Source organism: Siphateles boraxobius, unplaced genomic scaffold (genome assembly GCF_051911475.1).
Source record: "Siphateles boraxobius isolate OS27281-9 unplaced genomic scaffold, OSU_SipBor_1 46, whole genome shotgun sequence".
Classification (NCBI taxonomy): Eukaryota; Metazoa; Chordata; class Actinopteri; order Cypriniformes; family Leuciscidae; genus Siphateles; species Siphateles boraxobius.
The window spans coordinates 16,098,862-16,110,201 of NW_027509097.1; the positions used below are offsets into that span (position 1 = coordinate 16,098,862).

The 11,340-nt window shown below is 36.2% G+C and overlaps 2 protein-coding genes across 3 annotated transcripts; one reads left to right on the plus strand and one right to left on the minus strand.

Annotated features, from left to right (window-relative positions):
• Positions 1-1,466: 1,466 nt before the first annotated feature.
• Positions 1,467-5,058, minus strand: desi1b (desumoylating isopeptidase 1b). Its single transcript, XM_077201034.1, has 7 exons — positions 4,544-5,058; positions 4,325-4,346; positions 4,067-4,136; positions 3,427-3,536; positions 2,886-3,008; positions 2,707-2,793; positions 1,467-1,853 (listed from the first exon to the last, which is right to left on the minus strand). The coding sequence occupies exons 1-7, from the start codon at positions 4,629-4,631 to the stop codon at positions 1,799-1,801; spliced, it is 555 nt and encodes a 184-aa protein (XP_077057149.1). The 5' UTR covers positions 4,632-5,058; the 3' UTR covers positions 1,467-1,798.
• Positions 5,013-10,831, plus strand: xrcc6 (X-ray repair complementing defective repair in Chinese hamster cells 6). 2 transcript variants are annotated; one of them, XM_077201032.1, is made up of 12 exons: positions 5,013-5,538; positions 5,656-5,768; positions 5,881-6,022; positions 6,096-6,347; positions 6,432-6,618; positions 7,751-7,937; positions 8,082-8,250; positions 8,370-8,531; positions 8,846-8,975; positions 9,064-9,164; positions 9,251-9,367; positions 10,427-10,831. In XM_077201032.1, exons 1-12 carry the CDS (start codon positions 5,469-5,471, stop codon positions 10,627-10,629), a joined length of 1,833 nt encoding a protein of 610 aa, XP_077057147.1. In that variant the 5' UTR covers positions 5,013-5,468; the 3' UTR covers positions 10,630-10,831. The 2 variants fall into 2 exon arrangements, with proteins under 2 accessions (XP_077057147.1, XP_077057148.1); XM_077201033.1 differs by having other exon boundaries at positions 5,291-5,538; positions 8,082-8,254; positions 8,374-8,531.
• Positions 10,832-11,340: the final 509 nt, after the last annotated feature.

Sequence of the window (11,340 nt, forward strand, 5' to 3'; positions counted from 1 at the left end):
GAGGCTCACTCGGTGAAACCATTCACTCATGTACCCAATCTTTAGAGCCATTCTGCAAAAATACAAGGACATTATATGCTTTGCACTCAGTTTGCATTTGAAAAACAAACTTTTTGCAAAACTCTAAACGAGAAATCAGTAAGCTGGTGTGTGGTGGGTGTTCTGGCACAATATGGCTGCCATCGCATCACCCTGGTAGATGCTGCACATTGGAGTCACTTTGGTGACTTTGGGTGTTCCTGTGCACCCAGGAACCCTGCATCTTCCCTTCTTTTAACACATTATTTGCCATTGTGAGGTATTGTCCAATACATCCTTGAAGAGTACCCCTTATCGCACAACGTTTCCCTGAGGCAACAAAAACAAAAACTAATTTTGTGAACATGTAAAATAAATAAAAACTTCATAAAACCTGCCAAATGGCTTCTCTACACCTTAATACACACACAAATATTTTTTATATACAGTTCGTTTAAATTTAAATACGATTACTAAAGCAAATAATCTTGCTTCCTTCTCACACTATATGCTCCTGTGTGACCATGTGTAAGTAAAGGACGTCCGACCTTCAAATGGTGCTTGATAGTGACTCCCAACCTTGTTGTACTTTTTCAAACATTCTTATTGGTTGCAATCAGTTAAAGAAAAATTAACTGAACATACTGTAGGGATTAAGAAAACTTTCCGTTGCCTGAGGGCGATGCTGTGCTGTAGAGGGTTAATATTTAACCTTTAAACATTTCCTGTTTTCCCCCCAGAACTCTTATATCAATGAATTATGTTTAAAATATAGATATCATTATATTAATATACTGCTTACGTTTGTACCTGATCGCGTTTCATACTGAGAAAGAACGTAGAATAACTTAAAAGGGCATGACAAATCATGACATAAGGCTGACATCACACAACGTACCAATGCATTATCCCTCATGAACAATTATAACGTCTGATGTTTGCATACGTGTACCATTACGACATTCTTCATGAATAAACATGACTTCTGATGTTTGTATACATAAATACCAATCAGAGACATACGTACCATCGGGTCACATATGCAAATATAGTCTCAAATACAGCAATTTCATTGGCTACTGTGCTTTTTGACGCGTTAACGCGAACAAACAGTGCGTGTTGACGAGGTCAAATTTCACGCGTTTCGTTTAAAGACTATTGGCCCCGATCGCGTTCCATACACAGAAATCATCCCGGATTACTCGACACACGCTTCGAAGCCTCGATACGGGAGGACACATCACTACTGTTTGCTTTTGGATTCAATAAATTTTACATGGGTTCAAATCAACTCACCTCCAGTGGACTTTTCATTACAATAACATTTATCAGAATATATATACTAAATTCATGCATACTGACAATGAAAAACAGAAGCACCACTTCATTATACTTTCATATTGTCTTTATGTTTTCAATCAGGGACACAATGATATTAAACTCATAAATACATAAATGAGGTTTATTTGAGGCAGAAAGGAATAAAGAGCTCTAAATAGCATTTACAGAACAACAGTAGCACAAATATGTCAACAGCACAACCTGAACTAAATTAAATAAATCATACTGCATGATTTTTTACTATGAATAATGAATGTTTATCATATATAAAATATCAAGTTAGAAATTAATCTAAAATTGTGTTATTTTTTAGATTAAATTACTTAATGGTACTGTAATGCGTTTATGATTACACTGATTCTAAAGAATTTAGACAGTTTGACCATTTACAACCAGAGTAACAAATGTTATTGTTCTTGTTGTTTTGTAACAACAGGACTCAAAAGACTTGAGAAATACAACAACTGCTCCATTGGGTCCATTGCTGGTCATACCTGCACATTTTAAAAACACATTAGATTTATGACACTTCTTGTGCTTCCTATAACATCGATCTCCTTAAACCATCTTGAGTGTATATATTCAAGGCATTCTAGGATTGATATAAAGCTTAGCTCTTCAGAATAAAGGTAAGGTTTAGATAAGTTACAAAACAAAGTATCAATAATAAGCAAAGTACAAAGGAAGTGACTGATTAAACATGTATGGAGGGACTGACAGGAAATGAGTACTGTGCAGTATGACCTCTATTAACAGTCAAGGAGAATTAATTGTCTATACATTCAACATCAATCAAAATAGCATATTTTTTAAGAATCGGTGACCTTATTCTCATCCTTTATTGCTCTCAAAGCATCTGAAGTTGCAGATCGTGTTGAGGTAGGACAGAGACACCTGCAGACTGATGAGGGGAATCCTGCTAGAATTTGCTTTGGCACATTAAATCTATTTATATTTTGTAGTTTTGTAGTTTTATTTAAAAAAAAAATGTATATGTATATATATATATATATATATATATATATGTATATATATATATGTATATATATGTATATATATATGTAGGTTTGGTTTTGTTGCCAGCAGAGCTGTAAATCCTGGACTGAAAAGGCAACTATACAGACTAATAGGTACATCTGTATGCATCACAGTTCACTGAAGGAAACATTAAAAATTTCAATAGACTGAAAAGTTGTCACTTTATAATAAAGCACTGAGCAGAAAAACTGGAAGACCTGCTGTTATATAAGAGCTATTTTTGTATACACGATTCTCTTATCTGGAAAGGCACTATGTGACTCTTTATGACTGTTGTAATAATACATTCTTAGATGCAGCCAGATCTACCTCTGGCCATATCCATTCATGCCATTGTTCCCCAATGGAGTGATGGTGACGGAATCTAGAAAAGGACGGAGAGCTTGTCCAAAAGGTCTATGGAGAAGAAATCATGTGATTCAATCCAGTTATTACTAATGCTAGTGTCAATGACATATTTGATTGCAAAGTTGGAAGGGCAAACTTACGTAGCGAGCACCTCAGATGGGAGGTCAGTGATGTATGAGGGAATCTTTGATCCTGTTAAAAACTGTGCAACCTCAGAACTGAAGGTGTTGCAGTTGTGTTCAAAAAGGTGGTATTTTTCAGCGCTGTGGAAAGAAAAAGAGGAAGTACAGATTTGCGTGTAAAGGGGGTCATTTCTGTCTGCCAAACACGTCTGCCATATTTTCCCTCAATATTACTAGAAAAACATTCTGAAAAAAAAAATTACAATTTCAACAATGCTTGCAGTTTCCTGTAGGGGTGTAACGATACCCTCATTTTTTACTGGTAACATGAGATATTTGCCATTATCAGGACCCACAAATATTCACCCATTGCATTATTATATATTATATTCAACATAATATATAGTAGTTTAATGTAGTATTGACACTAAAACTCTGAAATTTTTATTTGGGGATTTTTATCCACGATACATATTATTGCAGTTTTGTATTGCGATATATTATGACACGATATATTGTTACACCCCTAGTTTCCTGTTAAATGCAAAAATATACTGACCTGTAAGTAGACTCCCTGAGAGAAGACAGATATTCCAGAAAGAGGTCCCGGGGAACTTCGGTGTCTCCAAGGTTCACTGTGGAATCAGGCACGCCTAGAATAGTACCACCCTTAAACATAAGAGTATTTCTTGATTAAGATGGGTTACAATCATTAAGCCCTATTGTGTTTTTAATGTCTCCAAATATATATCATAGCCTTCAACTTGCAGATTTCTTAAAGGTGGCATGAAACTGAATTTGTGGTAGTCTTTTCTTGCCTATTGTGTGAAGTCAACAAGAGTTCTCAAACTAGAAAAAAAGGCAGGACTTCATTTTGTCCATTAGTAATTGATTAGATCATTGGATCATTGTGGTTTGATATTACTAACTGCTGTAATCTCATGTGAGTGACAGGTTGTCCCGCCCTCAAGCTGACAAAAACACGTCATCAGAGAAAATGAAGAGATGACATTGCAAGAGGAAGGGGAAGTTTTGATAAAAGATTATGAGGGCACATGAATTTCAAAAAAATAATAATGACCACAGACAAATCATTTATAATATTCCATAAAAAATATGAATTGTCCATTTTGATTTCATGGCAACTTTAAGAAATAAACTGTAGTCTAATGCATAAAGATCCAATGATAATTTCTTACCGGATAGCAGCTTGTGATGCCCCCTCCTCCATAGAAAAACTCTTCACCATAAGCCACTATTGATGTGTGCCTTTATTAAGTTACCAAAGAACAATACATTTAAATAAAGACTGTTTATTTATTTATAAAATTTGAAGAAAAAAATCAAAACTTAAGCATTTTCACTAGTGGTCTCAGACCTTTGGACCCCATATCTAAATCTGCTGCCTGATAATAAGGAGCAAGGTTTGCAACAAAAAAAAGGTTAAAAATACTCACCATATTCCTTCAACTTGCTTTCCTGTCAGTTTAGTTAAAGAAGAATTGTTGTCAGTATTTCTTTACATGTTTTCTAAAGGTGGCATTAAATAAGGTATATTTGCTCTACCATGTATAAAATATATGAAAAATATTTGTCATAAACAAAAACAATCTCAACACAAAAACATTCTTTTCTAGAAGCATCACCAACATCCTCCGGCCATCTGAAGAACTCACCTAACATCATGGGACTCAGCTGACGGGCCAGTCCTTTTGACAGGTCATAAATGTACAAATTTGCGTTGTAAGAACTTCCATCAGCCATCGTGACGACTTTAGACAAAAGTGTGTTTACAAACAAAAACCCAATGCTACAGCTAAGCAAACTGAAACTTAGTTTTTCTCACTCTGACTGAACACCAAAAAAAAAGCTTTCACTGTTTTGCTGGCTCAAATTCCCATCATCGCATTAAACATTCACACAAGGAACGCATTCGTGGTGAGTTTCAATTATTTCAAAAATATATATTGAGCAGGTCCGACGTAGCATTCAAAGGCAGCTTCGTCACAGAGTGACTCAATATATTTTGATACCGGTTGTGACAAATTTACTTGTTCATTGGAGACCCGACCAATGGCAGCAGAGATACATTAACTTACCAAACATCTGTAATAACCTCCAAAACGCTAGATGGCGAACTAAAACAGGCATAGAAAAGATCCGGGTGAAAACAACGATTCGTTCACGGCCAGAAAATGTATGCCCTCCTTAATTATTTTTTTAATATTTGTTTAAGATCCGTGCTTCAGAGTACCATTACAAATGATAAACACGTATATAAACACTGTAAACAGTATTTGTTAAACTGCTAAAGAGGTTCTCAGAAACTTGTGTTTACTTCCTCTTACATGGATTAACCAGTCACTTCGCTCTTGTCTTGTCATTGGTTCTTGCTGTTAAATAGTCGTCTCTGATACGCTAGTGGACGTGTCACTCAAATTGTGGCGCACTGGATGCATGAGCGGGCGCAAATGGAAACAAAGTTCATGTGCTCAGAACATAAAAGATCCTGATTCAAGTGTAAGAAAAACTGCTTTGTTTTTCCCCAACTGTATTTAAAAGAAGTCCCCTGAAAGCGGTTCTTAGATAAAGCAAAGAATAATGCCGGAATGGGGAGATTACCATCGAAACGAAGACGATGATGTTGAGCAGGACGAAGAAGATTTTGGAGGTTAGCTAACTGCATTTATTGAATCTATATAAGTTGCTGGTTTTGTACTCTATTAAAAGTGCATTTATGAAATTAAGATGATTACACACAAATCCTTTATAACTTTTTGATTAATAGGTGATTACAAAGCCAGTGGTCGTGACAGCCTGGTGTTTTTGATCGATGCGTCCAAAGAGATGTTCATCAAGGGTGAGGATGGAGAGCCATCAAATTTTGACATGACTATGCAGGTGAGTCTAACTGTAACAAGCCTTGTTTATTCATTACTTTTATTTTCATTAAATTTGCCTGTGTTTAATTTTCTGGGCATTTCTAATTGACGCGATTCTCCCTTGTATCTAGTGTGTGCGCAGTGTGTACACTAGTAAGATCATAAGCAGTGACAAAGATCTGGTTGCTTTGGTGTTCTATGGGACTGAGCAGAGCAAGAACCCCAGAAACTCCTTCAAGCATGTCTACGTTTACCATGACTTGGATTCTCCTGGTGGGTTACTCAATCTTTTTGCTTTTCAGATTGCGTATATGATGGTGATTCTATCTCACAATTCCCTTCTCAGGAGCTCAGCGTGTACAAGATATTGATAAACTGGAGGGTGAGAAAGGAGCTCAGTTTGCTGGAAAGATCCTAGGCAGTGGGGAAACTTCCCTTGGAGAGGCTCTATGGTGCTGTTCCAACCTTTACAGTGACATCAAGTTGCGACTGTCGCACAAGCGCCTCATGATCTTCACTTGCAGGGATGACCCTCACGGAGGAGACGGTGCTAAAGACAGACAGGCTCGTACAAAAGCTGCTGACCTGAAAGAGACCGGTAGGCTAATTAGAAGGGGAAAATGACACGGTTTCAGTGGCGAATGATGGACATTGTATAGCCTGTGTTCTGTTTGTTCCTCAGGGGTGGTCATAGACTTGATGCACCTCACAAAGCCTGGAGGGTTCGATGTTTCACAGTTCTTCTGTGATATTGTAAGCCCTCCAGAGGATGAAAGCGAGCTTGGCGTCCAGACTGAGCCTTCCAGGAAACTCGAGGACTTGCAGAAGAGGGTCAGAGCTAAAGAGTTGAAGAAAAGAGCGCAAAGCAGGTACACTGCTCCATGTCCATCCATTCTCCAAACTACTTGTTTTATGAAGGGTTGCTGGTAGGGGTGATATGACCAACATCTTATATCACGAGTAATTTTATTTCACAATATCAGTATAGAACACACAACAGAGTTATTTTTGCTTTAAATATATCAACATTTTTAATGCCATTTAAATTTCATAATTCTTATAATTTTCAATATCATTAAAAAAAACTAATACTAGCCTAAAAAAACCTCTCAAGCTTACTTAAGACAAGTAAACCGTGACAAAGAAAGAGCAAAGAAAAAAACAAACTACAATAGAACATACAGTAGACACAAATGAAATAGACCTACCTGAAAAACTTCAAACACAATAAATAATACTACATAACATATATAAAGTAATCGCATGTATGAAAAAAAATACATAGTCTTTACTGTGTAAATGAAATGTACTTTTATTCTTATTAAAGTTACAAAAATTATTCAGCCAAGAGTCGTGAGAGATTTTCTCTCTTTTTCTTTTGATTAGCAATAATAATGTTTCAAATTTCTAACGGTAAGGTTTCGTGACTGTGTAGCACAGTAGCCTAACGTCACGTGAACGAAACTGTGATAGTCCAAAATCTCTACCAGTTGACATATTTCTACCAGTAAATTGCATCTATAGGTATATCACCCACCCCTAGTCGCAGGGATTTTTGCATGCCAATGCAGGGGGAAAATGTGTATAGCAGCTAATATTTTTCTGTAGTGTTAGTGTTTGTAAAAGGATTTTAATGCAGTTTGCTACAGGCATGTCAAAGATTAATCTGTATTTGGCATGAAATGGAAATTGCAATTCTAATTGCTAATCCCTACTGAGACATATATCTAAATAAAAAGGCTGGTCAAAGTAGAAAAAAAATGTATGGTGGGATTTGATTTTGTACTTTGAGAATAGATTGGATAGTTGGAATCGTTGTCATTTGCTAATTGCTGTGACGATTAAATTATTAAAAATAATTTACTGATAAATCATTTATCATAAACACTGAATTATTCCAGAAAAAACATTGATTTCATAGTGAAAAAAAAATGCAACATTGTTTCTTGGACAAATGGCTCCAGAGTGCATGTCTTTGATTTACACCTTTTTGTTTTCAAGGTTAACATTCTCGCTCGGAGAAGGTGTCAATATGGCAGTCGGTGTATATGTGTTGGCCAGGACTGCCACCAAACCTCCTGCTGTCAGACTTTACAGAGATAACAACGAACCTGTGCGCACTAAAACCCGCTACTTTCACACCCATAATGGGGGCATACTTTTGCCAAATGATATGAAGAGGGCACAGGTACATCACTAGATGTCACTTTGAATCAAAATCAGTACTATAACAAATCTACACTATAATTTAGGTTTTATTTGCTGTAGGTGACCCTTTACTTAAAAGTTACTGTATTTTCTTACTATATTAACTTACTAATTAACTATGCAGGTTTATGGGAAGAAACAGATTGTGATGGAAAAGGATGAGGTGGATGAGATTAAGAAGTTTGATGATCCAGGTTTGGTGCTGATGGGGTTTAAGCCCATGGACCGCCTCAAACTACACCATCATTTACGACCCGCACTCTTCATTTACCCTGAGGAAGAGCAGATATCAGGCAGGTCTTCATTTGTTGATGCCTAAGCATCTCTTTCAGTTCTTCTATTTTCTTAACAATTAATTTCATATTTTGGAAAGGTGATGTGCCGTTCCTTATTTTTCTTTTGTTTATTATAGGAAGCTCCTGTATGTTTACAGCTCTGCTTTTGAAGTGCAGTGAAAAAAATGTATTTGCATTGTGCAGATACATCCCTCGTCGTAACACGCCACCTCGGTTTGTAGCACTAGTTCCCCAGAGAGAAGAACTGGATCAGAGTCAAATCCAGGCAACACCTCCAGGTAGTGTAACTGCAGTCAAGACTGTCAGATATCTTCATTTACACCAGGGATGGGTAGCTTTGGTCCTGGAGGGCCACTCTCCTGCAGAGTTTAGCTGCAACCCTTATAAATAAAAACGTACCTGTCTGTAACTTTCTAGTAATCCTGAAGACATCGATTAGCTTGTTCAGGTGTGTTTGTTTAGGTTTGGAGCTAATCTCTGCAGGACAGTGGCCCTCCAGGATCGAAGTTGCCCGTCCCTGATTTACATTCAACTGTTACATTCAACTGTATGGCAGCTAATTGATATCAAATTGTGGGATCCTATATTTTAGGGTTCCATGTGATATTACTTCCCTTTGCTGATGACATACGCACTTTGGATGTTCACGAGGGTCCTACAGCCTCTGATGAGCAGGTGGATAAGATGAAAGAGATTGTGCATAAGCTCCGCTTTAAATACAGGTGTGTGGTTTTCTTCCAGGCATACACGCTGTAACTGCATTTTTCAATCATGGATTTTTATTTGATTTCTAGTCTTCTGTATTTACAGGAGTGATGCATTTGAAAACCCAGTGCTGCAACAGCACTACAGGAATCTGGAGGCTTTGGCTCTTGATATGCTTGCACCTGAGGCCATTGAGGATTTGACAAGTATTTCTTGTGTTTTGCTTGTTTTAAATGGATCACTTTTATATTTTTTATCCTACTATGTTCTCATACTTTTTATGCTCCCTCAGTGCCCAAAGTAAAAATGATAGATGATCGTCTTGGCCCGCTGGTTCAAGAGTTTAAAGATTTAGTCTATCCTTCTGATTATAACCCAGAGGGAAAGCCTGCAGCTAAACGCAAACCTGGTGAGATTTCAGATGGTTTTATATTTATTTAAAGCATGAATGAGGGATGTATTTATTTTATTTCATAATCATATGGATTTATGTATTTTTCAACCTAAAAAGTATGACCCATGTGAATTGCGTAAATCCCATTGAGAACAATGCTGTTTTCAAATACATTTATTTCTTGCATATATAGTTTAGATTCCGACAGCACTGCACAAGTTAGCGGTGCCATTGAGCAGCTGTGTACGGATTCAGAACATGCTCGTAATCTCAGCCAGGGTCAACAATTAACAAATCGGTGTTGGCGAGGAAATGAAATGGTGATTCTCCCCAGCTGGCCGATATTTGACCACTGAAGCGCGGCACTGTGTTCATTTAAGTGCGAACAGCTCATGAGCTGGCGTTTTCAGTGTCTCAGAGCAGCTCATTTCACAGCAAACTCCACACAAAATCTATCTCTGGTCACTCAGTACATGCATTTTAAATTGCATCACGTCCTAACCTTCTTGCCAAATTCATATTAAAAATAATTTCTTGTTAGTAAAATGTAAAACTTAAAGTTTTAAAAATATAAGTTTTAAGGTATTTTAAGGTTCTATAGTTTAACGTTTGAAAGGAAAGGAAGCAAGACAGCTATAAATATTAGTAAAATATATAAATATTCTGTAAAATAAAAGTTTTTTATAAAAAATTATGAAATACTTGTTTTTTATTTTACAGTATTATTGCAATATATATTTCTTTATTGGCTTCATTTAAATAAATAAAAAATATAATTATTATTGTTATTATATATACATAATAAATGGGAGAAAATAATGTTCCTTTTCTTGTCCTTCTGATAACATGCCTAATGAATAATAACACTATGGAATACTGCAGGTGCAAAGACAGAGCAGCATAGTTCATTATGCATTGGAAGTGAGTGTATTACTTCGGTATACTAACTTCCTGAGACTGGCTGTATCCAAAATATTTTTACTACATTTTTCATTTTACTTCTGTTGCCACTACTATTGAAACTTTGAAGGATGACACTGACATAATCTTGAATTGTCTCATCCTTTTGCACAGCTGAATCTGGTGGTGGTGCTGAAAAGAAGCCAAAAATTGAAATGTCTGAGGATGAGATGAAAAACCATGTGGCAAAGGGCACCTTGGGCAAACTGACAGTTCCTGTGCTAAAAGATGCATGCAAGCAGTTTGGAATACGTACAACAGGAACCAAGAAACAGGAGCTTATAGATGCCCTGACCATGCAGCTAAAATCTAAATAAGATAATGTTCTTAAGGCCTTGCCCATAAAAAAACTTGATTACATACTTGTTCATAAAATAAATACAGAAAGAGTTGCATGTCTGCACATTTTTAGTGACCGTCAATTTTACTCAGTCTTGCCTATCTAGGGCATGTCACATAATTTTGTTCAGCATTGTGACTGTTGATAATAACATATGCAATAAAAGCTTGAATTTTGTAGTTTTGACTGCATATTTCACTTTGTTTGCTATTTAATCCAGTATATTAAACCCTATTTAAGCCAGTGTTGGCATGATTTAATACATAACACTAAAGGAAGAAATTTAATTGAACACCTCAAAATACACTTTGGTTCAACTGTTCAATTAGTATGAAAACGTTTATTATTATTATTGTTCATTGATATTAAGGAGGTTGTTACTGTGGAATACAGAATTTATGCCTGATAAAATGAGCTCCTGTCCTTAATGCAGTTTTACAAATCCACTATCTCAAATGTATGTTTATTGATTCTTTCAGCTAATTTAATTATGATTTCAGCAACTAGTTTGTTTAATTCTCTCTCAGATCTGTTAAACTTATTTTAAAATAAATTCCACAGATTTTCCTTCAAAATCAATGTGGAGAAAAATACAGATTCCATCTCCAGACTCGGGCACGCTATAGGCTACTATATATATATGTATGTGTGTGTGTGTGTATATATGTATGTGTGTATATATATATAT